This window comes from Harmonia axyridis, chromosome 7 (genome assembly GCF_914767665.1).
Source record: "Harmonia axyridis chromosome 7, icHarAxyr1.1, whole genome shotgun sequence".
Classification (NCBI taxonomy): Eukaryota; Metazoa; Arthropoda; class Insecta; order Coleoptera; family Coccinellidae; genus Harmonia; species Harmonia axyridis.
Genome location: NC_059507.1, coordinates 3,779,747 through 3,807,096, shown reverse-complemented (window position 1 = coordinate 3,807,096; position 27,350 = coordinate 3,779,747). Strand labels below are relative to the sequence as shown.

The window sequence follows — 27,350 nt, the reverse complement described above, 5'->3', positions numbered from 1 at the left end:
AAAAATGAGGTTGAGGGTGACCGTGGCGGTCATATGCCAGAAATCATATTTAAAATGTAATCCTGTGGCTAGCTATCTTCATTTTATTCAGTTATAGACTTGTCGTTTCAGTGATAAGTGTTCGTCAACATTGATTGTGTTTTTATGCTTAGTTGGTCCATCGGACGGATGTTAGTAGGATTGAGTTCACTCTTCCCAATCTTCATGCTAAGGGAATAAACATACTGCTGCCTCATTCTCCAAAAACACCCCCGAGGTAGAACATGACATATTCAACCAATAAAACCAAATCGGAACATTCTTGTTTCCAAGACCATTTGATACAACAGTTTTTCTACTATCTTGGTTGAAACGCTAGCCCACTATACTCTTGGATCTATCAAATAGAGTGAAGTTGTGTGTCTGTTAACACGCAAGTGTGTTTCCCATGTAGATTTTCCCTCACCGTCTCGAGTATCCTAATAATTCTCCAGAATATTAACGATAATTAATGACAGTTCATATATTCTACTCTCAAACCTCCAACAGACCTTCTGTCTGGGGCTGTCCCAGATTTGGAAATGTAACCCCTAGACGTATTAATTTTCTGCGAAATTCCCAATGTAATGTCTTCGCATACGAAAATCGAGTAGCACACGTCTAAAGCACGATTTCAGTTGTGTTCCTAGGGATCTGAGTGTTCCAACGTCCTCGCTATTCTCATACGTTTGATTCGAGTTCCTGAACAAATAGATTCGGGACTATGTATTTAGAGGCGATATACGGAGTTTGTAATCATTGCCAGAGACTTTGATGAGCCTTATTGAAGTTTGGAACCGGTGTTATTTCTGAACCGCTCGATAGGTTATGAGATTTTCAACAAAAAACCATCAAATTGAATTTTCACAATTTACGTTTTGGAGTGTGCAAAAATCCAGAGCTTTTATCGTCAATTAGATGAAATTCGGTACAAAATCGATTGCTATAACACACTGATTATCCAAGCTAGAGAAAACTATCCACGAATTTTCAAGGCTAAAAAACAAGGAAATAAAATTTAAAAATTTCATTTCTTTGAAACTCAGCAACATATAATCATGAAATTGTAGGCATCCGTAGTTGGTACGATAGTGAATACAATATTTTTTTATTAGCTTTTTCCACATGAAATAAGAGCTTCTGCGATTTCATGTAGAAAATATATCAGATCTATTAATGTCTTTTTGGGTTATCAAGATTTTCGGCAGTTTTCCTGTACTTCAATCATGGGTTTACCAAGGTCATATTCACTGTGTCACTTGTTTTTGTGTTTTATAATATTCAAATAACATTATTTACTTTATAAAACATGGCTATGAGCGTAAAAAATTTTTTTCATGGATATCTTAAAAGATCATCATCGACTTTTACTTTGTCTGGCAAAATGTGAAACCATTGAAAATATTCGGCTATTGAGGCAAAATTTTTTTATTAGGTCACCAAGTAACAAAAACCAAAAAAAACGCATATTTTTTTATTTTTTGCATATCCTGCATTTTTATTATTACTTTCTCTAAACTATATATACATGGCTATTTACAGGGGGAAACATTCATGATACATTTGTTCAAATTATAATTATAATTAGCACCTAATCTGTAATCATATCTAATGAAGAATTTTGATTTATTTACAATTATTTACATAGATGTGATTGAAGTAAAAATTTTTCTAGAGGTATGTTTAACCAAAAAAAAAAACACATATACGTCTCAGGTGGATTTAGGGTGGGTAAATGGAAAAGAAAAAAAAACATATCAATGTGATATGATGAGTAAGTTTATCACCAAGTAACATATATAAAATTTAGCTTTTATACTATGACGAAAGTATCATTTATTGTAATTACAAAAGTTTAGAGGTAGCAACTGTCATAAATGTCTGGCAATTGATGACGAGTTAACTTAAGTTATACCGAAGAAAATATAACAAAATTGAGGATTATACTTTAACGAATTTAAGGTTTATAAACCTTTACTACTTGTTACCTGCCAAAGTAACCAGAACCTAAACTCTATAGTCGGTGGTCGTCTTTACCTATGTAGCAGTGGCGTACCCAGACATAAGCCTTGGGGGGGGATAAAGAAAAAAAAATTTCAATTTTTCCTTCTTTTGAAGAAGTTTTCCAAAGAATTTTGCTCACTCATAATAAGATTGTGATATATAAGGTTGTAACATATAATGCATATTCCTTCTGGGGGGGGATATATCCCCCTGATCCCCCCCCTTGGGTACGCCACTGCTATGTAGGGGATAACTTTCAGCTTTTATAAAATAACAAAGGTCTGGTCATCATTCGTGTTATAATGAAGAAAGTAAGGTTAATATTTGAAATAAATGAAATGAGTCGCTTGGGAAACATCAAAAACTTATTTCCAAAGTGGTGAATCTTCCATCCAAACTTTACGAAATTTGCATGAAAAAATAATTGAGATCAATAAATAAAATTCAACACATCTACGGAACATTTAAGAATAAAATTAATAAGCAAGGTTCTATTGAAACCCTGTATAAATATTTCGGATGATAGTTCGATCGAGCAACTTTGCAGAACACTAAGGACCTTGTCAAACTCCCATGACCTCTTTAATGCCAAAGTTCTGACAATTTTAGCCGTACCCTCCATTACACTATAACAACTCCACCATTAAAAGTCGATAGGAGGTCAAACTTTGAAAGTCCGAATCCCACAATGTAGAGTGCTCTGTGGATTACGTCCATTTGAAGGGTTGGAGAATCGATACTCACGAGGACAAATGTTTTATATCGGTATTTTAGGTTTTGAAATGCTACGTCTTTTGCACTCATGCTGATTACCTTAAAACTATGTACTACTAGAATTTTGTGTTCGAATTTTGATTAATTGTGCGTAATAATCAACCATCAAGTTTGAGGAAAATAGTAGTTTATGAGATTTCATTTCATATCAATTGATGTGATGAAATCCAGACAAAAAATAAATCGGTATGATACAAGGTTTTCTCTATTTCAGTATCGTAATGAGTTCATTACAGTTCTAAAAACAGTGCTGTAATGAACTCATTACAGCATTGTTATATTTTTCGTTTTGTGGTTGTCTACACAGACTTCCAATTCTATCAAACTTCAACACGTCAAATTGTCAATATAATATAATTTGGATTTAGTGAAATGATTTGCGACATTATATTCGCAATTTCTCCTAATTCTGTTGGTGTTAAATCGATTTCGTCAGACATGATTGACGAGTTTAATGCGTAATTAAAAATTATTTCAAAATTTGAAACGTACGATTCAAATTGAAATTCCGTAATCTGTCAATTTTGGTAACAGTCACACCAACTGCCAAGATACAATACAAATGTCACTAGGATGTATAATCTGAATTTTTCATTGAATTTCGACAATATTTCACAAAACTTGACTGAAATAGAGAAAATATCGTCTAATACTCGTTGCAGAAGGCAATTCCAACACTCATGCGTTCGAAAACTCGCTCCTTCGTCGCTCGTTTTCGAATTTCGCATTCGTGTTGGAATAGGAGTCCATTCTGCAACTTGTTTTAGAATATACTATTATTTTTCTCCCCCATTTTTACGCCACAGGTAAAATTATTAAAAATTAAAATTTGCGTGAAAACTTTATAATAACTTTGCTTTGATGAATACGAACAAACACACTAGTAATGAAAAATTTCTTCGGCAGAAATTATTTTACAATCCCAATTGCTAGTCCGAATAACAATTGGATATTCAACCAAAAAATATAACAATTTCACTTTCACATGCATTTTTTCAAAAAGAAAAGAAGTCCTATATAATGAGTCCGCAATCGCTTTGTTTTTGAGGTACAAGTTCAAGTATTTCTGTCAAAGCACCTTCCCTTCACAAGATATTTAACTTGAATTGGCATAGATATTCCAATTTAAAGTTTTCATCGTGTGACATCCTAATTTTGAATGCAAATCTACAGGGTGATTTTTTCTGGAATGGTGCCCGCTTTTTTCCTTCAGTATTATTTTATTTGTGAACCACTGGCAGATTAGAAAAATTTTGAAAGAAACTCTGGTTCAGTATTACACCTTTTGGTTGGTTGTAGTTTTGTCGTATCTGCAATCGATTTCGAGAAAAAAACTCAAACAGCTTTCTATAGTAATTTCCAGGAAAATTCAAATTATTATAAAGAACCAGTTAGGTAGCTGTGATAAATAAATTCATTTTGAGTTTTTTTTACCAACTCTGTAGCGAAGATTAATAAAGATTCGATAAACTGGTTAAGCATCACAAAAAAGTAGGACTACAAGAAACACCCTGTATCTCGAAAACAAAGCGTTTGCGGGCTCGTGTTAATGGGTCATTTTATTTTTAAAATCATTCAAGAAATCTCTCATTTTCCTTCGTAACTCCATTTCAAGAACACCCAGTATACGATGCGAACAATCGAATTGATAATAAAAAAAAATTATTTCGAGTAATTTGGTTCAAACTTCGTTATTAAACCTCTTTTTCTTTATGGATATGAGTAAATAATTTCGTCAAAAATTTTTTTCTCGATAACCCCCCAAGAAAAAAAGATCTACGCCCTTGTACTTTACCCCAAAGTCAAATTAAGCCAGTTAACCAAGCGTCTGATCTAATTAAAGCACAACTTTTCTATTGCAGAGGCTCCCATAACGGTTTCCCCCATTCCATTTGCACAATTTTCGGCGTTGTAAATGCTAATTTGGCACATGATCTCATTTGCAAAATTTATAGATTAAGTTTGTTTATTTTCCCCATCCAGTTAATATAACTTCATCGTCTACCATCAATATGGGGAAAAGGTCATTTTGCTATTCGCTTTCCTCGAACCACGAAGCAGCCATAACGGAAAACGTAAAAGCCCACTTGATAACTCTGAACATGGGAAAAGTAATAATTTGTTTGAAATTTTAATCTTGAAGGATGCGAGTCAGATGAAAAATTATTTTTTTTCGAACTTGAGAAATGATGATATTTCGTTGAAAATGTGAAAGGATTTCTTACATTACTAATTTAGAGTTAATAAACAGTTTTTCCCAACAAGAGCTCTATATTCTGAAAAAACTACTACAAAACAAAAATATAGATTCAGTCCTTACTGATAAAAATTCATATATTCCACTCGTAAAAGAAAGATACAGTCTCTGGAAGTTCCAAAAAAAATGTTTTTCCTTTGCAGCTTCAACATGATTATTCAGAATGAAATGAATTTCAGTCTGAAGTTTTTTATAACTAAGAAACATATTTTCCAATTATACTTTGTTTTCTACTTCAAATGGTTGCAAAGTAATTTGAAGTATTACAAAGTCACTATTAGAATCATTCGAACAATAAGACAAGGATTCATATGCATTTTTTCATTATTTCATTACTTCAATTGGCATGAAATTTTTTTTCTGAAATACTAACACAGAGAATAAAATACTACCTGTGATCCGAATCGGTTGTCATACTTGTCATGCATTTATCAAATTAGTAATTTACGTAACAAGTCCGGAAAATAGGGTTTTTTTGGACGAATAGACAAAATTCCAGGACGAGCGTAAGCGAGTCCTGGAAGTCTGTGAGTCCAAAAAAACCATTTTCGGGCGTGTTGCGTACAATATTTTTTCGGCAACCATGTAAAATAACACTATCGCTGCTGCTTTCCATATTTTATTGCGATTGCGATCAAAAAACATGCAAATTTTTGACAACTAATTTCATATGAACTGTCAGCCGTTATCTCGGTTGCTATGTATTCTATGATTCTTTTCCGGCCTAGTCCGGGAAGTACGTACTTTCCGGACTAGGCCGGGAAATGCTACTTTCTCAGAGAAAAAGCGTCCGGGAAGTGAGCACTTCCCGGACGGTTGCCGAAAAAAGTAATTTTCGAATAGTTTCTCTTTTCAATCTTCATTTAAAACGTACTTATTCCTCATCATTTCACTTTGACGTCAAACTAGAGGCTGGCTCGATGAATTTATGACATGCTTACAAAGGTTTGAGCAAGTGCAGCAATAGAATATAATTCATAACGATTCGTAATGAAAGCCTTTGTTGTGTCGGACCTGTAAATCTTTAAACCGAATCTCAAGCTCAGAATTTTCTCAGAAGATTGATAGAATGAAAGACTTTAAGCCAAATTTTATTATGCCAACGTTCTTGTGAAAGTTGTTATCACTGGGGTAACAAGATCACAATGTCAAAATGCCATAAATGTTTCAATCTGTTTCTGAAATCTGTCACACACAAAACAGGTAATATATTTGTATGTTTCACCTCGGTAGTCTTAAAATTCGGTTAAGATGGGTTTATATCACGTGACATTCTCGTGATCATGACAAAGTTTAACTCTCCCTTCAGCGTTTTTGAATCCCCACCACTTTTCAGGATGAGTCAATCTCAAACATTCCTATGATTCATTTTCCTTTTCTGCCACATACAAGAATTCAAATACGTTTTTAATTCTTTATTTTAAATTTCATAAAAAGACTTTGACAAGACTTTTTGTGTAATATTTTTATGGGAATATTCATAATAAAAGAAATTGCATGCATACTTTTATTTTTCAAAAAGTCAAAAAGTCATCTAATTTTTTTCCATTCCGAGAAAATTGATAAATAAGGACTTTCCGCGATGACAAACTCTTTAAAATGAATAATAGTGAAAACCTCATATAAATTGACGGTCTCTAGCGTAAAACATTGCTCACTTATTTTTGAAAAAAAACGAAAAAAAAAATTCAAATGATCGTCAAACATCCGAAATACTTTCATGGTGTAAAATGAAATGCACCTTATAAAATCAGATGATATTTTCTCTTAGTTTCTTCAAAGGATTATCCTTTTTAAACGGAGAAATGTTTCGATTCAAGGATATCAAAAGGGATGAATTCTCCCAGCATAGAGTACGTGTAATTCTCAATTACCTCCTGACTTGAGACTACCTAATGAATTAACAAAACATCAAAATAATCCCTCGACAAACACAAACTCTACCCTTTCAGTAGATCTGCTGAAACTTTCAAATAAAGGTTGGTCTACCCACCCATATAGATAACATAGGACACTTAACCTGAATTTTCAGATATTAGGATAATTTGAATATCAGTATCCAAGTCAGAATTAAGGTGATATTTTTGGCAAACAATTAAGCTTCGAATACCTTTCATTCCAATTATTTTCACACGTGTCCTTCTCGAAATTGGATCGTTTACACTTTACAATGTAAAATCACGCATATGCATTTTGTTTTTATTAAGTTACAGAATTCTCTTATCGAAAAATCTCGTTTATTCGTTTGAAAATAAGATTATAGTCAGATTATAGAGAATTAGGATGTATTATAACAAATTCTAGAGGTAGACAACCAAATACCATCTTCAATATATCATCTTAGAGATTTATCTTGTTATTCTTATTATGAAGCCTTCAACTTTCTGAATATGAAGGTGTTCCTAAATTGGAGGTACAAACGAGGATGACAGATCATTTTAATGAAGAAAAGTCCTATAAACATGAGCCCGCAAACGCTTTGTTTTTGAGATGCAGGGTGTTGAAGGTTGAGTTTTTTTCAAGGTTTTGTTTTCATAGCACCTTTCCTTCACGATATAATGAACTCAGATATGGCATAGATATAGATATTTATATCTATATCTATGCATTCGGAAAAATGAGAAATATTAAAAAAATCTAAACATTAATATTAATAAAAAACAACCTAACAAAGTAACAAATATCACAAATCTTATTTGGATGAAGATACTTCAGTTCACTGATAAATCAGGAATTGATTTGTATCATATTTTAAATATTTCTCCAATCTTATATCATTGAATATACAGGGCATTCCAGAATAACTTCAGAAACTTTCAAAAGGTTATGCCTAACACTTTTTTAAGTAAGAAAGTTGTCAATGTATGCCCCAAAATACGGGGTGTTGAAGTTTGAAAACGAATTGTTTTTCCTTAATTTCTTGAAAACCAAAACATGTGGAAATGACCTTTGAAACATTGTTATAAGTTTTCAAACTCTAAACTAGTATTGAAATTTATTTAAAAAATGGTCAGGGGTGAAGAATACAAGGTCTGGGCATTTTTTGAAGGAGGATATGATGAAAATGGAACAAAATGAAATTGAAGTTTTTTTAATACATTTGTCCCTTTTTGAAACATAATTTCATGAAAATGGATTTGAGTTCTGGAACTAAGTCAGTCGGATTTTCACAATGATTTATTTTTCAATGTCTAAATCAGTATAATTCAGTTTTTTATTCGGTAGCCCTTGTCAATAAGAATAAGATACAATTAAATTTGAGACGATTTATTTAAACACCCTGTATTTTAGTGAGGAACTATTTGCGGACCTACGTTCCTAGACTTTATTCTGGAGCACCCTGTATTCTTGCTAACAATTCCTGGGTTCAATTTATTCTACTCTCCTTCATATATACGCAGTATCAAATAACAAATATCACGTAACAATTAACTGAATCAACACATAACAATTATCAAGTAACAAATAGCTGAGCCAAAATGTTACCATTCATGAACATCAAATTAATAGCAAATAGCAATAGATAACACATTAGTATCATGTCATTCAAAATGAGACTTTATTATTATTATTTATTTCTTTATTGGGCAGCATGAATACTGGTGGTGTAATATATGTCATTCAACAAATACTTGTCAATTATTGACAGCTATTTGTTATTTTATAATGCAAAAATGCACACTCATAATCCTCGTGATTTTAGAATTCTTTTCTTAAATACGGTGACTGTTCAAGTCATTAATTCAAGTGTCTTCATTAACATCTATTGTGTTAATAGTTAACAGCACTAAATATTTCTATTCAACAAAATTGTAATAGGTTTATGATTATTTCAACACGAATACAACTCAATTTCAATAAATTGTGTTTCAAAGAGTTATATTCAGCCCTTATGATTCCAATAGCAGAATCATTCATATGTTAAGCTCTTTGAAGCGTGAACTATATATAGGGATACCTATTTTCAGCAATATTCGAGCAAGTGAAACACTTGACTGATGTTGCGTGAATTTGTTTGAGAGTTAGCGAACACATAATTATGTCATAGTGGTTAAATTAGATTAAATTCTCAGCACTGCCATTTTTTTGTTCATAGATTGCTCTGAACCTTTCCATCAATTGTTATCGATGAAATCTTTGTTTAATGAATCAATCATGTTGAGATGGAATGTATTCAGGCATTATAATTCTAGATTCTAGATTTGTTTCAGCAATTCCAGATTCCAACCAAAAAAATTTGAATGTTTTGTCCTCTTTTCTTTTTTTTTCTTTTCTTTATTATAAAGCAGCATTAGACATTCTATCATGTGCTGTATTATAATGTCATTGTTTGCGAGTAATCAATTTGAGAAATAATTTATTCTTACCACTCTCTGAGCGCTCGTTCCATGAACAGCGCATTGTAATTTCGTCATGATATCTGTATTATAATTATTATTTATTTTATATATTAGTATTGTTCTTGTTTCTTCTTAACGAAAATTCGTATTGTTTTTTTTGTATTCGTATTTAAATGATGAATCCAATGTGCTACTAAGCTTTTCTGCAATGCATTTAAACAAATGCAAATTACTTAATTGCATAAAAGTTTGGTAATTTATATTAATTGTAAAGAAACGTTCATCAAACTAGAAGAATTGTCAATTGACAAATAATGTTAAATTCTGAGAGGCCAATAATCAAACCATCAACTAGACCAGTGCAATTCAGAAATATGACTTCAGCTAATTCCAAAATTTGATCGGACCGAAGCGCAGTAAAATTCTGCAGCAAATGTGAACCGTCTTTACGTCCTTTCTATCACGAAATGCTTCTCTTCCGATCAGCATGTCAAGAAGATAATTGCGTTAGAATCCGGAACAGCACTCTCGTAAAAATGGAAGATAAATTGATTACATCATTTTTCCAGATACAAAATTGCCCCTGCAAAACTAGGTTAATTATTCCTCAAGTCTCTACACCCGACGAAAAAATATCAAAGTGAAATCCTAATTTTAATTTCTGCTCCAATTTGGTATTCTCTGCTACAGCGTTAATTGAATTAGCTTGGCAGAAAAAGTAATGGGATACGAAGTTGCCAGCAAACTTGAAAGAAATTATTACACCTTTTTCTCTCTAAGAAGAGGTTTTGAGGTTATTGAATTATTTTTGGACATAGGAAACATAACAGCGTAAGGCGAAACCCCAAATGTCCAAGTTCTGTTTCTTAGTGAGTTGGAGACTATTGAATGAAATATTTGAGGAATTTCCTCAGGACTTATCCAAACTTATCAAAAAAAAGTATCAGTTAATCCAAGGTCAAGAATCCGCCTCAATTTGACTAAAGATTGATACCATTGACACTAGAAATATTGATTCAATTTGTGGACAGTTCAAAGGTAATCAAACTGAAAATTGAACTGAATTTACTAGCAAAAACGGTAAATATTTTTCTTAACAGTGTTTTTTTTTTTTGTAGAGGGACCATTTCAATCAGACGCTCTTCTCGTACCAGAAAACTGCCTCTTCGACCACATCCACAACCAGAGCAACTGCTGGACGTTTGGCAGGTGGAACGCCACTGCTGGAAGTGCTTGTCAAGAAAGGGGTCTTCAGCTGAGATCCTTCGCCATGTTACTTCCTTGTGGCATTTCGCTATTCAGCGGTGTTGAATTTGTCTGTTGTCCGAAACACTTTGTTGGTGAGTAATTTTGTTTTTACTTCGAGATACACCAGTGTGAAAACAGCCGAAATTGACCTTGAATCATTCGTACGCCACTGTACAATTGAGCGGATATTAAAGTTTCGAAGAAACCCTTTGAGGTGATCCATCCTTGGAAGCTTCAGCCTGAGTATTTCTGAGTATTTGGTTCACTCTTTCCCTCAAAACTCTTTCTTATAAAGGGTGTTTTTTTAGAGCTAAAGAACTTTAAATTGCAATAAAACAACGATGGATTATTCGATTGACATGAATTTTATTTATCCGCAAGATAATCTTGTGGCATTACATTTTAAATATGATTTCTGGCATATGACCGCCACGGCTGGCTCGGATGTAGTCCAATCTGGACGTCCAATTTTCGATGACTTTTTCCAGTGGCCGTATATCGGCAATAACACGGCGAATGTTGTCTTCCAAATGGTCAAGGGTTTGTGGCTTATCCGCATAGACCAATGACTTTACATAGCCCCACAGAAAGTAGTCTAGCGGTGTTAAATCACAAGATCTTGGAGGCCAATTCACAGATCCAAAACGTGAAATTAGGCGGTCACCAAACGTGTCTTTCAATAAATCGATTGTGGCACGAGCTGTGTGAGATGTTGCGCCGTCTTGTTGGAACCACAGCTCCTGGATATCATGGTTGTTCAATTCAGCAATGAAAAAGTTAGTAATCATGGCTCTATACCGATGACCATTGACTGTAACGTTCTGGCCATCATCGTTTTTGAAGAAGTACGGACCAATGATTCCACCAGCCCATAAAGCGCACCAAACAGTCAGTTTTTCTGGATGTAACGGTGTTTCGACATACACTTGAGGATTAGCTCCACTCCAAATGCGACAGTTTTGTTTGTTGACGTAGCCATTCAACCAGAAGTGCGCTTTATCGCTAAACAAAATAAAATGGACGTAGTGCGCGATACGTATTTCGCACAGAACCATTATTCTCCAAATAAAATTGCACTATTTGCAAGCGTTGTTCAGGCATGAGTCTACTCATGATGAATTGCCAAGCCAAACTGAGAATAAATCACTTGACAGCTGTGAAATCGGTCGCCATCTTGAACAGTAATGCCAACTTAAAGTTATATACCTCGAAAAAAAAACACCCGTTAGTTAAACAAGAATCTTATTTCTCGCTTTGACCTGTTAACATTCTACTAATAGCGAAATGAGCCTAGATGAATTTCACATAAAATTCTGAAAATCGAGGAATACGTAAAGCAACTCCCAAAGTTATTGACACGCCACTGTGAACATCTATGAATTAACTTCAAGTATGTCCCCCATATTAACCTATATGTTGTTCCCCCTAGATAACATGAAGAGTAAAGACACAGTAAACCTCTCGATCCTCAAAAAGGAATCAGATATCCTAGACATCAACACTGATGAAGATGACGATTCCGACGAGATAGATGAAGAAGATAAAGATGATATAAATGACTTGGCGGATGATACAGACTTATCAGAAGCCACGAACGTGCAAGATGATGAGGAAGACGACGAAGATGAACTCGACGAGTACGATGACGGTGACTGGGATACCTTGTCAAGCACAACGGCCAAATCGAAATCTACAACATCTACCAGCACTTCCACCACGACCACTACCACTCCTGTGTCTGCGCCTGACCCGTACTTCACACACTTCGATCCTAGAAATGAGCATCAGAGCTACAAGGAAGCCCAGGTATGTACACTGCGCAAAAAAAATTAACGCACATTATGGCAATCTCAAATTTATTCTACAACTGAAGGTATTCTCAATGATAATTATTTTTATCAGAATTGTGCATGCATATGTTATCCACTTTCAACGTTTTTCTTCAATACAGATGTTTTTTCCCAGCAGGAATAAAAAAAGATGAGATTATCAGATTTTGAATGTATTGGCTCCATTCTGAAATCAGTTGTTCTCGATCAATTCTAGTGATCAATAGTTTTTCTTTCGTTTGATTTCCTACACTCGATCGCTATGCAACGCGAAACACGCAATTTGACCCAAGAGGAATGTGCCCAAGCGGTAGTTTTGCGAGAAGAAGGGTGGACATACACAAGAATTGCAGAAAGGTTTGGAGTTTCCCATACAAGTGTGTCCAGAATGTTGCAGCGATTCAGGGAGACAGGTATGAATGTCCGAAGACCAGGACAGGGTAGACCACGGGTAACAACTGCCATTCAAGAACGTTACTTAAGAGTTTCTTCGTTGAGACAACGGTTTGCAACCGCTCGCCTCCTTCAAAATCAGCTTGAGCAAACTCATGGGGTGCAAATTAGCACTCAGACAATAAGAAATCGCCTCAGAGAATATGATTTAAGGCCTCGTGTCGCGGCAAGAGGCCCAGCTCTTACCCCAGCCCTTCGAAGGGCGCGTTTGGATTTTGCGAGAGAGCATATCCATTGGGAAGAGGCTGATTGGGAACGAGTTCTCTTCACAGATGAGTCTAGATTCTGCCTCTACCATTGTGATCGACGTTCCCTTGTATACAGACGTCCACATGAAAGATATGCGCAGTGCACTCTTTCCCAATCAGCCTCTTCCCAATGGATATGTTCTCTCGCAAAATCCAAACGCGCCCTTCGATGGGCTGGGGTAAGAGCTGGGCCTCTTGCCGCGACACGAGGCCTTAAATCATATTCTCTGAGGCGATTTCTTATTGTCTGAGTGCTAATTTGCACCCTATGAGATTGCTCAAGCTGATTTTGAAGGAGGCGAGCGATTGCAAACCGTTGTCTCAATGAAGAAACTTTCAAGAAACGTTCTTGAATGGCAGTTGTTACCCGTGGTCTACCCTGTCCTGGTCTTCGGACATTCATACCTGTCTCCCTGAATCGCTGCAACATTCTGGACACACTTGTATGGGAAACTCCAAACCTTTCTGCAATTCTTGTGTATGTCCACCCTTCTTCTCGCAAAACTACCGCTTGGGCAATTTTCTCTTGGATCAAATTGCGTGTTTCGCGTTGCATAGCGATCGAGTGTAGAAAATCAAACGAAAGAAAAACTATTGATCACTAGAATTGATCGAGAACAACTGATTTCAGAATGGAGCCAATACATTCAAAATCTGATAATCTCATCTTTTTTTATTCCTGCTGGGAAAAAACATCTGTATTGAAGAAAAACGTTGAAAGTGGATAACATATGCATGCATAATTCTGATAAAAATAATTATCATTGAGAACACCTTCAGTTGTAGAATAAATTTGAGATTTCCATAATGTGCGTTAATTCTTTTGCGCAGTGTATTTTTGAAGCTTGATCCGTTGAATTCTGGTTTTCTGCTTTTCATATTCAAATAACATCTAATGTTTGAATGGAATATGAAGATGGTAATATTTTACAGAAGCGACTTGAAGAAACCCATCGTGAAAAGGTCACCAAGGTGATGAAGGACTGGTCAGACTTGGAGGAACGCTACCAAGAGATGCGCCAAGGTGATCCTCGAGGAGCCGAAGACTTCAAGCAGCGAATGACAAGGAGGTTCCAGCAAACTGTTCAAGCGCTGGAGGAAGAAGGGGACGCTGAAAAACATCAACTTGCTGCCATGCACCAACAGAGGGTGTTAGCTCACATCAACCAGAGGAAAAAAGAAGCCATGACATGCTATACCCAAGCTCTCAATGAAGTTCCTCCAAACGTAAGTGTGTAAATAAGTTAATAACTTCTTATATTTTCATTCTAACTTTTCAGACCCATCGAGTACAAAAATGTCTACAGAAAGTCCTACGGGCACTGCATAAAGACAGGGCTCATGCTATAACACATTACCGTCATCTGCTCTCCAGCAGTATCGAGGCTGCCACTAGAGAACAACCAAGAACGTTAGAGCGTCTTTTGGACATCGATAGAACAGTCAACCAAAGCATGCAGATGCTCAGACGCTACCCTGCTTTGGCAGCCAAAATAGAACAACTGATGGACGACTACATCCAAGCTCTACGATCCAAAGATGAAACTCCAGGTTCTCTTCTAGCTATGACCACTGAAGCTGAACAAGCCATCTTGAACAAATACAAATATGATGTGGCCACCAAACAAGCCGAAAAGGAAAGGCAAAAAATACAAGAAAAGGAGAGGAAAGAACAGAGGAAAAAGGAACGAATGGATCTCAAGGAAGAGAAGAAACGTGTCGAGGGAGTTTTGGGTAAGAAGATAAGCAACTTCGATGATGAGGATATGGAGGATGAATCCTTGCCAGAAGAGAATAAGGTAAGGCTTGAAACGGGTTTTCTAATAGGAATGATACGATTTAAAACTGTTATAATGGCAACTCTGTGTATTATTTTTGACGTTTCTTATGTTATTTATGTTCAATAGGTTATGATATTTAATTATATAAAATTGAACAATTACACAATATGCATAACAACATTTTTTCAGTATTCTACATCAACCCAGAATGTTCTCAATAGTACCGTGGATTTAATAAGCAATGATGTCAGTACCAAACATAGACAAGTTGATGATTCTGCTGTCCAACAAGCTGTTGAAGATGTCGCTGCTGTAGCTCACAGGCAGGAGACAATAAGAATTTCTCATTCCATGACTCACCAAATGAGTCATGATGAGCCTGTAAGTATTGATAAAACATAATATCCCTAATTCTGTGGCGAATACGTTTATATCTCAGTTTTACAAAGATTTTTGGTTTTATTTCATTATTATACAGGGTGATTCACCGGGATGGCCTGTTGAACGTTTATCGAAAACTTATCATAATTTTGAGCTGAAAATTTGAATATTGTGGTTTGCGGCAATGGTCTTTTTCCCTAAAATATTTTCAGATCTCTACAACTTCCGGTTATACCGGAAACAGAGTACTACTTCCTCATTTCAAGTGGCACATCCAGTATATTATTGCATCATTAGTTAGCTTTTTTTAACGACAATTTCGGCAATATGCAATATCCTTGGGTAAAAACTCAACGGTTCATGAGTTAATGGGATTCTTATGATGAAAATGGTGGCGATGAGGACCCACATTTTTTTAATATTTCGGCAGAAAAAGCTGTTTTTTTCGATTCTGCAAATAAGAAGTATTATAAAACTGTTTGCGGTTTGGACCAAAAATGTACAGGGTGTTCATAAGAAGATCATGAACTTGGACAAGTTAAATTGATCAAAACTCTAAATTTTCAAACCTAGAACCTATATTTTTTATTATTTCAGTCGATTCTACGTACAAAAATAGTGAGGTTTACTGAAATGTAAAACTTAGTTATCAAAACATTGAATTTATTTCTTCTGTGTTTTCCGAAAGTCACAGACAATTCCACACAGTGAGGAATTGCTGTTTTTCCTCATTTAAGGTTCTTCCTCGATAACTCTTAAAGTATTCATTTTAGGTATAGGGTTTGCTTAAGTAACCTCCACTATTTTTGGACGTAGTATCGACTGAAATAATAAAAAATATAGGTTCTAATTTGAAAATCTTGAGTTTTGATGAATTTGTTTCGTCCAAATTAATGTTCTTCTTATGAACACCCTGTACATTTTTGGTCCAAACCGCAAACAGTCTTATAATATACGTATTTGCAGAATTGAAAAAGAAGAAAATTTTTTCGAAAAAAGCTTTTTCTGCCGAAAAATTAAAAGAAAATGTGAGTCCTCATCGCTACCATTTTTTCATAAGAATCCCATTACTTATGAACCGTTGATTTTTTAGTCAAGATATGGCATATTTCCGAAATTGTCATCAAAAAAGATTTCTAATGATGCAATAATATACTGGGTGTGCCATTCGAAATGAGGAAGTAGTAGTCTGTTTCCGGTATAATCGGAAGATATAGAGATCTGAAAATATTTAAGGGAGAAAGATCATTGTCTCAAACCTCAATATGCAAATTTTCAGCTCAAAATTATGATTAGTTTTCCATAAACGTCTAAAAGGCCATTCCACTGAATCACTGTTGGTACTCGAAACATTCCCATTATTGATTTATCTATCATCTGTCAAATTTTTGATACAGAAAACAGTTCTGCCAACCAACATTCTTCAATGCAAAAATCACTAAACGATATTTAAGGGAATATTCCAATAAAAATTCAGTGAATTAGAGAAATAACTATTATTCGTCAATTATTGATGAAGAATTGTTTCTTCATTGTGAGTTCCTCATCCATGTTTTAGATTTGTGCCTCAGAAATCTTAGCTCAAATATTAACTTAGGCTTAGGGCCAGTTGCACCATTTGCCTAAACATTGATTAAAAATTTAAACATTGATTACTCTCTGATTTCTCAAGAAAAATCAGGAAGTAATCAATGTTTAGGCAAATGGTGCATCTGACCATAAGCCTAAGTAAATAATATTTGATAAAATTTTAAGGGCCAGTTGCACCATTTGCCTAAACATTGATTAAAAATTTAAACATTGATTACTCTCTGATTTCTCAAGAAAAATCTGGAAGTAATCAATGTTTAAATTTTAATCAATGTTTAGGCAAATGGTGCAACTGGCCATAAGCCCAAGTTAATATTTGACAAAATTCTAAGGGCCAGTTACACCATTTGCCTAAACATTGATCAAAAATTTAAACATTGATTACTCTCTAATTTCTTAAGAAAAATCAGGAAGTAATCAATGTTTAGGCAAATGGTGCATCTGACCATAAGCCTAAGTAAATAATATTTGATAAAATTTTAAGGGCCAGTTGCACCATTTGCCTTAACATTGATTAAAAATTCAAACATTGATTACTCTCTGATTTCTTAAGAAAAATCAGGAAGTAATCAATGTTTAAATAATCAATGTTTAGGCAAATGGTGCAACTGGCCTTAGAATTTCCTTCAGATGAAAACTCTGTTTTTTTGTCCATTTCCAGACATTCTCCGTTCGTAGAGAAGTGTACCATCAACATGCCAAAAGTATAGCTTTCACTCTGGTATTTGCTGGAACAGCTCTAACAGCTCTGTTCGCTGTTGGTTTCCTGATTGTGAAAAGACGCTCTAACAGGTCACCGAAAAGCCAGGGTTTCATCGAGGTAGATCAAGCTGCCACACCGGAAGAAAGACACGTGGCAAACATGCAAGTCAACGGTTATGAAAACCCTACCTATAAATATTTCGAAGTAAAAGAGTAATAAAGATACAGAAAACCATTCCTTAATTTCGACTTAGCGGCATGAGCCTTCGTTTTATTTCGAGCAATATTTTGAAATGTAAAGTTCTCTTATTTATGTTGATATGATTCAATGTTAACTGGAGTATTCGCGATATCCTATCATGATATTAATTTCGATAATAAGTGTGATAACTGTTAGGGAGCAGTGTTAGTATTTTGTATCAATTTACTTAAGTGATATCGGATACTCCAAGGGTTCACACTATACTTAATTTTTCGGTCATATGGAAGATTAGCTTGACGCCATTTATCTACAAAATATCTAGAACGTTTGAAGCCAGGTGCCGCCATTTGTGGTTTAGAAATAGCGTGTTCTGTGTGAATAGAATACAGCTATCAAAAACATATTCATAGGTAGATGTATGATACCCTCCAATATTCTTTCAGACTTAGATAAAAACAAAAAAATGCATGTTCAAAACCACCTGCTTTTTGTACAAAGACTTTTTACTTTTCTTACCTATTTGTAAGGCTTATTAGAATTGACATTATATCCCTTTCACAGATTTTTCGAGTGTGACTCACATTTTTTACTATAATTGGATGGAACCAGATGTAGCATTCAGTTCAATTAAAATGATTTTGAAGAATCGAGGGGATGGTTGGCTAAGTTCGTCAGGTATACAGGGTGGGCAAATTTCGATGTTTTAGCACTACAATTTTTGAACCAGATAATATAGACAAAATATAATACCCCGTTCTCGTTCTATTTTTCTGTGAAACTAACGAGGGTAGAATTCATTTTTGGCCACCTTCTTTTGTTTTCGAGTTATCAGCGAAAATAGGAAAAATAGCGATATCGAAAAACATTTTTATCTTCGCTAATAAATAGAGCTCTGAAATTAAAACATCATATAGGCAAGAATCCAGTGGCGTGCTCGTCTTTTCAACGGTTTTTAATTACGTAGCTATGAACCGAAGTTATGTTTTTTCAAATGGGAACACTAAATTTCTGTGCCAATTTTTGAAAGCTCAATTTTTCCTGATTCCAAAAATATACCACAACGTATGATTTGTATCAATATAAATAATAAAAAATAGTCAAAAACCCTTTTTTCATCACAAAATCTCAAACTTTCTATGGTTTCAACTGTTGATGAGCATAGAAAAATACAGAAAAATCCTCGATATCTATGAGAATAATAGTCTAATGCATCCATCTCGATACAACTCTTTCGATTGAAACAGTCGATCATGTGGTACTTTTCGTTATAGCCGAATCCATTTTGAAATAAAAAATTCATAAAATATATCTACATTCAAATTTTGTAGAAATCAGTAAAAATCATAGAAATAATCAGATTGACGGAAGGACACAGCTATTGTTATAGGAAACGCAATTTTTCTATGCTCATCAACAGTTGAAACTATAGAAATATTGAGACTCTTAGATGAAAAAAGGTTTTTGACCATTTTCCATTATTTTTATTGATACAAACCATACGATGTGGTATATTTTTGAAATCAGGAAAAATTGAGCTTTCAAAAATTGGCACAGAAATCTAGTGTTCCCATTTAAAAAAAATATCTTTGGTTCACAGCTTCGTAATTAAAAATCCTGCTGGAAAGACGAGCACGCCACTGGATTCTACGTAAAAAAGTGCCTCTATAATGTTTTAATTTCAGAGCTCTATTGTCAGTATTAAAGGAGATTTTTTCGATATAGCTATTTCTCCAATTTTCGCTGATAACTCGAAAACAAAAGAAGGTGGCCAAAAATGAATACTAGCCTTGTTAGTTTCTCAGAAAGAGAGAACGAGAATGGGGTATCAGATTTCGTCTATCTCCTCTAGTTCAAAAGTCGTAGTGCTAAAACATCGAAATTTGCCCACCCTGTACAATATCAAGTACCCGAAATATCTAGCTCAAAAAATGTAGATAAATACTAAATACTACTAGATTGATTGACTGAATTGTTCTGCTAGTTCCATTCACTATAATGAAAACCGCCCAGAAAGGAATTCCCTTTTTTTTGTTATAATGACAATTGATACTATTAGCTAGGAACCTTCAAATCATTATGTATAGATTGACTGTTTTGAGATGTTTCTTACTTTCACAATTTAAAGATGCAACTAGAATTTGAATTTTTCAATATGTCTCGTCTAATTACATCTGGGTTACCATAACTTTTAGATCGATGGTAAGCATTTTTAAAACCACATTATAGGATCAAATATCCCATCAAAATAATACTTGGAAACAAGGGCGTAGAAATGGGGGGGCACTGGGGGTAATTCTATAACATGAGTCCGCAAACGCTTTGTTTTTGAGATACAGAGGTGTCAAAGCTAGTTCAAGTTTTTCTCTCAAAGCACCTTACCTTCACAAGATATTCAACTTGAATTGGCATAGATATTCCAATTTGAAGTTTTCATCATGTGTTTTGAGATGTTTCTTACTTTCACAATTTAAAAATGCAACTAGAATTCGAATTTTTCAATATGTCTCGTCTAATTACATCTGGGTTACCATAACTTTTAGATCGATGGTAAGCATTTTTAAAACCACATTATAGGATCAAATATCCCATCAAAATAATACTTGGAAACAAGGGCGTAGAAATGGGGGGGCACTGGGGGTAATTCTATAACATGAGTCCGCAAACGCTTTGTTTTTGAGATACAGAGGTGTCAAAGCTAGTTCAAGTTTTTCTCTCAAAGCACCTTCCCTTCACAAGATATTCAACTTGAATTGGCATAGATATTCCAATTTGAAGTTTTCATCATGTGATATCCGAATTTTGAATGCAAATCTACAGAGTGAATTATTCCTGGAAGGGTGCCCGCTTCTTTACTCCAGTATTTTTTTTTTGTGATCCACTGGTTCATTACTACACTTTTTGGTTTGTTGTAGTTTTGTCGTATCTGCAATCGATTCAGAGAAAAAAATTCAAACAGCTCTCTATAGTAATTCTCAGGAAAATCCAAATTATTATAAAGATCCAGTTAGGTAGCTGTGATAAATAAATTATACTATAATTGATACTGATTCACCAACTCTGTAGCGAAGATTAATAAAGATTCGATAAACTGGTTAAGCACCACAAAAAAGTAGGACTACAAGAAACAACCTGTATCTCGAAAACAAAGCGTTTGCGGGCTCATGTTTATGGGCCATTTTATTTTCAAAATTACCCATGGGAGCTCCCATTTTCCTTCGTAACTGCAATTCAGGAACACCCAGTATAAGATAAGAACAATCGAATTGGTAATAAAAAAAAAAATATTTCGAGTAAATTGGTTCAAACCTTGTTATCAAACCTATTTTTCTCACATTATAGATATGAGAAAACAATGTCGTCAAAAAAATTTTTTGATAACCTCCCACCCAAGAAAAAAAGAACTACGCCCTTGCTTAGAAAGCTGGCAGAATTTCTTTCGAAAGATTTTTGAAAAAAACTAACCAACTTAAAACGGAAACGATAACTCTAAATGATGAATTTCTAAGAGTTTCGGTACCCTTGAATTAGATCGATGAATTTCCTGAGAAATATAAATATTTTTCCACTAATGAATTATCCAAAAGAGATAATTGCAAAAACCTGTTCTGGTAGAAGATAACACAATACCTACAAGAATAATCGTTGATTCGTGTAAAATCGGTAAATCGTAAAATGGAAGGGTAAACAAAAGGCATATTTCAAAATCCTCATGACTACATACCTGTTTATAAGTAGATATCGTATAAGGCAGTTCCTTTGTTAACATTTATTTGAAAACCATCGTCAAGAAATGTGAAAGCGACGTATGATATAGCCAGTATTTTCACTAAATAGAAAAAAGTAGGCTTGTATTTTGTGAAAGATACATTTTACTCTAAAGAGGAGCATTTTTCTATTGAGTTCTTGAATAAGAAATTATTTGCTTTGAAGTGCAAGATGACAGTGATAATAAAGTAATGAATATGGTTGGAACCTATTTAACTACTGCTTTAGATCGACAAGAATCATCAGGGATCTAAATATCAAAAAATATCAAACTAAGGTTCGATTGCCTTGTAGAATTCCAACATTCTCACCTACATTTTTCGATCTCTGGTCGTTTTAATGATTTCATTGCATCAATCAAATTTGAACTTTCAATACAATTCGGAAGAACTCAGAAATGTGGAAATTTATCACAGCAAAATGAATAAACTGACCATTTAATAATTAGTATGCTCAAATTTAATTGATGTGATATATTTGTGAGATCCCAATCATTCTAATGTATATTTTGATAATTTATTTTCTCATTACTTCTCCATTCCTTCATTTTCAATTTTCTATCATTGTCTTATTTTTCAAGTATCTGGAACTGCTTTGTAAATTTCAAGCGATCTATTGAATGATTTTTGCGAATCTAAAAACAATAATCATTGAGTGGGTCTAGATACTAGAATTACTTTTTGTGAATTTTCTAGTATATTATACAGATGTTGATTCTTATTAGAATATAGTCGTAGCATTTATGTTTTGTGGCCATGTAATTTAAATTTAATGTAATAAAATATTAAACTCCTATTTTAAAAAATCTTTCATTTTATAATGACCTAAATTCTTTCTAGTTCATTTTTGTTATTATAATAATAATAATAATAATAATAATCTTTATTTCTTATGTTAAATATACAGAGCGAGAGCATACAACAAAAGAAAACGTCAAAATAAATACATTCATTCAAAAAACTCAGAAATATAATAGCAATTCTTATCTAAAAGTAATGACTTAACCCTCTTCTTGAAAATAAATAAATTTGGAGAATTTTGTACTTCTACAGGTAACCTATTGAAAATTTTACAACCCATATACTGCAGATTTTTTTGATAATACGTAGTACTGTGATTTTTTGGTGCTAACAAAAATTTTCCTCTGGTATTATAACAATGTTTGATATCATTAACAAATAAATATCTATTCATGAACACATATTTACAAACTTCAAAAATGTAAATTCCTACCAAAGTGAGTATTTTTAAATCCTTGAAGGATGACCTACATGATTCTCGAAAAGGAATCCCAGCAATTATTCTTATTGCGTACTTTAGCAGTATGAATACTGCACATCAGTGGCACAACCCCAATTCAACACACCATATCTCAAGTGACAGTGAATGCTAGCAAAATAAATTGATCTCAATGTAGTATTGCTACAATACTTTTTCATGAATCTGAGTGAAAAACAACTATTACGGATTTTACCACACAAAAATTCTATGTGCTCTGTCCATCGACATCGAGAATCCATAACAACACCCAGAAGCTTTGTGTGTTGAACAAAATGAATCTCGCCATCAGCTATCGGAATTACATTGTCTATCACCCTTGGTACCCTCAATGAGAAATGTACCGCATGAGTTTTCGAACAATTGAGCAATAAATTATTCTTTTTTGACCATTCAAAAATATCATTGCAAGTATTTGCAACAGAGATTTTGACTTGTTCTATATCAGCACCAGAAACAAGAATATTTGTGTCATCCGCATAACATACTATATTACATGAAGGTGATTTCTTCTTCAAAAATTTTGGGAGATCATTACTAAAAATTACATACAGCTTTGGGCCTAGAATCGACCCCTGGGGAACACCTGTATTAGTATATCTCATGGTACTCAAAACTCCACCGATCTTCACAACCTGAGACCTACCTGTCAGATAAGATCGGAACAGGTCCAGACTAAGACCTCGAACCCCATAACGGTACAGCTTGTGCAGAAGTAGTTCATGGTTAACAAAATCGAAGGCTCTAGAAAAATCTACAAACAGACCCACAACATGCATACCAAAATCTAGATCTGCCACAATCTCATTATAAAACTCATAGAGTGCAGTTTCCGTACTACAGTTATTCGTAAACCCATGTTGGGCAGTTGATAATAAAGAATTTTTATCAAAAAATGAAGTCAACAGTTCATTCATCTTGAGCTCATAAATTTTGCCTATACTAGATAAAATACTGACAGCACGATAACTTTCATAAGAATTAGTGTCACCCCTTTTATAAACAGGTGTTACTATGGCTAGTTTGAGTTTTTCCGGAAAAATACCCGTTTCAATTGTTAAATTGAGCAGATAAGTTAACGGCTTGCAAAGTTCTAGCTTACATATTTTAATTATTTTATTGGAAATATTATCAAATCCCGCAGAATTTGTATTTTTCAGCCTAGCAATTAAACTCAATATATCCCCCTCACAGACAGGAGTCATAAACATGGTGTTATTATTGAATTGGACATTATTATCTGCGTATTTAGTATCCACTCCAACTGGTAGTGAGGTAAAATTCAAAAAATGATCATTGAAATTGTTGGCCGCAGTAATCTCAGAAATCCTCACTCCATTTTCCTCAATAACAATGTTATTTTTACTATGGTTTTTTTTCTTTATTCTATTAATAAGCTGCCATGTAGTTTTAGTTTTATTATTTGATTGTGCTATTTCAGCATCAAAATGCATTACTTGAATTTCAGATAGGTTTTTCATGTACATACTATTATAATACCGGAAATCCCCCCTGAAACGTTCATCTTGTTTGGCTAATTCACCAAAAAGGCTAACAAGGTTTCTGATTTCTGTCAATTCAGAACAAAGGACCTTACTCTGAGTTGAATGAGAGTTGAATTTATTCATGGGAAACGATTTCTCATAATAATAATGAATAATTTGAGAAAAACAATTGAAAGACATATTGGGACTTTTATGTTCAAAAACTTCATCCCAACTTTCTTGATATAAAAAAGATTTAAAAGTCTCAATATTTTCAGCACTATGCACTCTGGCATAAATTGAACGCTTATGTTTTTTCTCTGAAATACTCGATTTCACATCTATCAAAATAGCACAGTGGTCAGAAACAAAAAAATCTTTCAGACTAGTACTGAATCCATCGTCAAAATTTATCAGAAAATTATCTATGCATGTTCTCGATGTTGAAGTGACTCTTGTTGGCAATGAAATAACCGACTGAAAATTAAAACACGCAATAGAATCCCTGAAAAACATTGAACTGTCGCTATGAACCAAAAGGTCTATATTAAAATCTCCTCCAATAATTATTCTACCTGACATAGTGGATAAGTAATTGAGAAATTCATTGAAAACTTGCAAGAACAAATCAAAATCTCCTGATGGAGGTCTATAACAAGCAGCAATTGTCATACCTTCAGTCGGAATCCTAATGCAACAACATTCGAAAATGCCTTCAACATTTAAACTTTCGATATTCACAACAGAAATGTCATGAATGTAGTTATCATTTTTATAAATGGCAACACCACCATGCTTCATAGTTACCCTACAGTAACTTGTGCAAAGAGTGAAATTTCTTAGTTTTAATATATTAATATTGACTTTTTCTTGCCAATGTTCACTAATTAGTAAAAAATCACAGTTTACATCAGAGAAAATATCATCCAGCATAAGTATTTTATTACTAATGCATCGCATATTTTGATGAATTATTTTGACAGCATTCACTTTTTCACTTGAGAAGGTTACTGAAGATTTAGACATGGAAGTGTTCAAGTCGGCTTCAGAAATGAAGCTCGAGGCTGAAAAAACCTATGAACGCTTGACCTATTTGGCCAGTTGGCAGTGGCGGCTCGTGAGCTGTCATTCAGAGGAGGCCAAGCAAAAAAAATAGGTTTTTGACGTCCCAGAGAAGACAGTGGCATCATTCAAAAATTTTTCTAATTTTGAATCATAGCGGCCAATGAAACACAATAGCTTTTTAAAATTTCCCCTATTATCCGAATCTACACTTTCATCATGTCCTCTAAACGGCAATTCTTGAAAACAAAGGAACATAACTGCGTCAAATAATCTTTTCAAAATATCCCTGTTTTCTTTGACCTTTTCGTTATGATCTATGATAGTTTGCCTATGACCCTGATCAAGTGAATTTACAATATTGAGTTTTCCGAACAATTTAAATTTAATTGATGCGCCTAAATGAGATTTTGATCTGCCATGTCTTTCAATAGACCTCTGTAAATTTTTTAAATCCGAATACCCTAATTTTGACCACACATTGTTTTCTGAATCGTCGGAGAAAAGTAAACAAAACCAACAAAATAATTTATTCCGAACTGTACTTCCGGTCAGCCACTCGCATTTAGTGTACCATTGGACGCAGAAGGAACGATTATGGATAGATAGATAGGATTATGCCTGGAATTGACAATTAAATTTTGCATAGCAGGCTGAGGTGTTTTTGTAGTTTTGGTAATGAAAATTTTGTCATCGTAAGGCATTTGGCTGAACTTTTTAATCAAAATAAAATCTACAATATCTTCAGTAACTCTGAGTTCCCTACTGACACTATCATTTTCATTTCTAGTTTCCGACGTTTCCGTTTCCATTTTTCTCGATAAAATATATCTGAATAGCCAGCCAATATCCTTCCTTACCTACAAACTTTGCCGAACAATCCTAACACGAAACCACAAACAAGACGCCGAAAGGAATAAAAGGTACTGGCCTATCTTTATCTTTCCCTAATTCTGGCGCTAATAAACAGAAACAGCTGAGCTGACCCATCGTTAATCGCCGTGGATTATGTTCGGGCGCTTTCGGTCAACGGAGACAGGGCCTCCGGCACGTGATATCCAGCTCGAATTTAGAGTGGCCGGTGCTTCGTATCGGGAGAAATTTGAAATTCTACGTTCAAGACAAACGCGACTAGAGAGGAATTGGGCCTCCGCGACCCGCGTCTGGAGTCTGCTGTATTCTTTAGCGCAACGCATGCCTGTAGTACGGTGCAGCGATGCGCAATCTTCTCAGTTTTGAAGTCTGTTGCGGAGAATGTATAAATATGATGAAATATTGGGGTAAAAAGTATCCAGAAATTTGAATATTCTATTGATTTAGGTTAACATAATATAGTTGGACTTGAACTAAGAATTATAATGCGGTAAAATTTGGGGAGGCCCGGCCTCCTCTGCCTCCTCTGAGCGGCCGCCACTGCCAGTTGGTACTGACAAGAACTTTCTCAAACTCACTTTCTTTTATTAATACTTTGAATGAAGCATAACTTTCTGGGTATCTGGACTTGACTAATTCACATCTTACTCCTGTAAAGTTTTTACCTAAAAATGTTTGAAGTTCTTCCACAGTTGTTGATGGTTTCAGATTGGACACATGAAATGCCTTGTATTTTTCAATACCTTCCACCGAAGATGGACCACCATAATTTCCCACCACAAGTGTCCTCTGCGATCTAGATCTCTTCCTAGACTGAATTTTCCATTCCAATTTATCTTCCTCAGATTTCTCTCGTGGAACGTCTTTTTCCATCTCGATGTATTTATTCATCAATTGTATATCCTTCGCCTCTTGAATTGCTTTGTTTACATTCTTCGATGTAACCTTATTCTTTTGTTGTTGTTTAGTATTACTGCCTACTGTAAGCGCCGATCTCTTCTGCATCTGTGTAGAGTTCAGTTGTTTCTTTACACTTTCCCGATCATTAGTTGACGCATTCA

The 27,350-nt window shown here is 34.4% G+C and overlaps 1 protein-coding gene across 2 annotated transcripts in view; it reads left to right on the top strand.

The window, feature by feature from the left end:
* Nucleotides 1–18,390, top strand: part of LOC123685257 (amyloid-beta-like protein) — a 138,763-nt gene extending 120,373 nt beyond the window's left edge. For both annotated transcript variants that reach the window (XM_045624901.1, XM_045624902.1), the window contains exons 4-9: nt 10,512–10,733; nt 12,071–12,447; nt 14,105–14,398; nt 14,452–14,970; nt 15,142–15,333; nt 17,585–18,390. In XM_045624901.1, the coding sequence (XP_045480857.1) occupies nt 10,512–10,733; nt 12,071–12,447; nt 14,105–14,398; nt 14,452–14,970; nt 15,142–15,333; nt 17,585–17,842 (1,862 nt within the window). In that variant the 3' untranslated portion in view covers nt 17,843–18,390. The remainder of the gene's footprint in view (nt 1–10,511; nt 10,734–12,070; nt 12,448–14,104; nt 14,399–14,451; nt 14,971–15,141; nt 15,334–17,584) is intronic.
* Nucleotides 18,391–27,350: the final 8,960 nt, after the last annotated feature.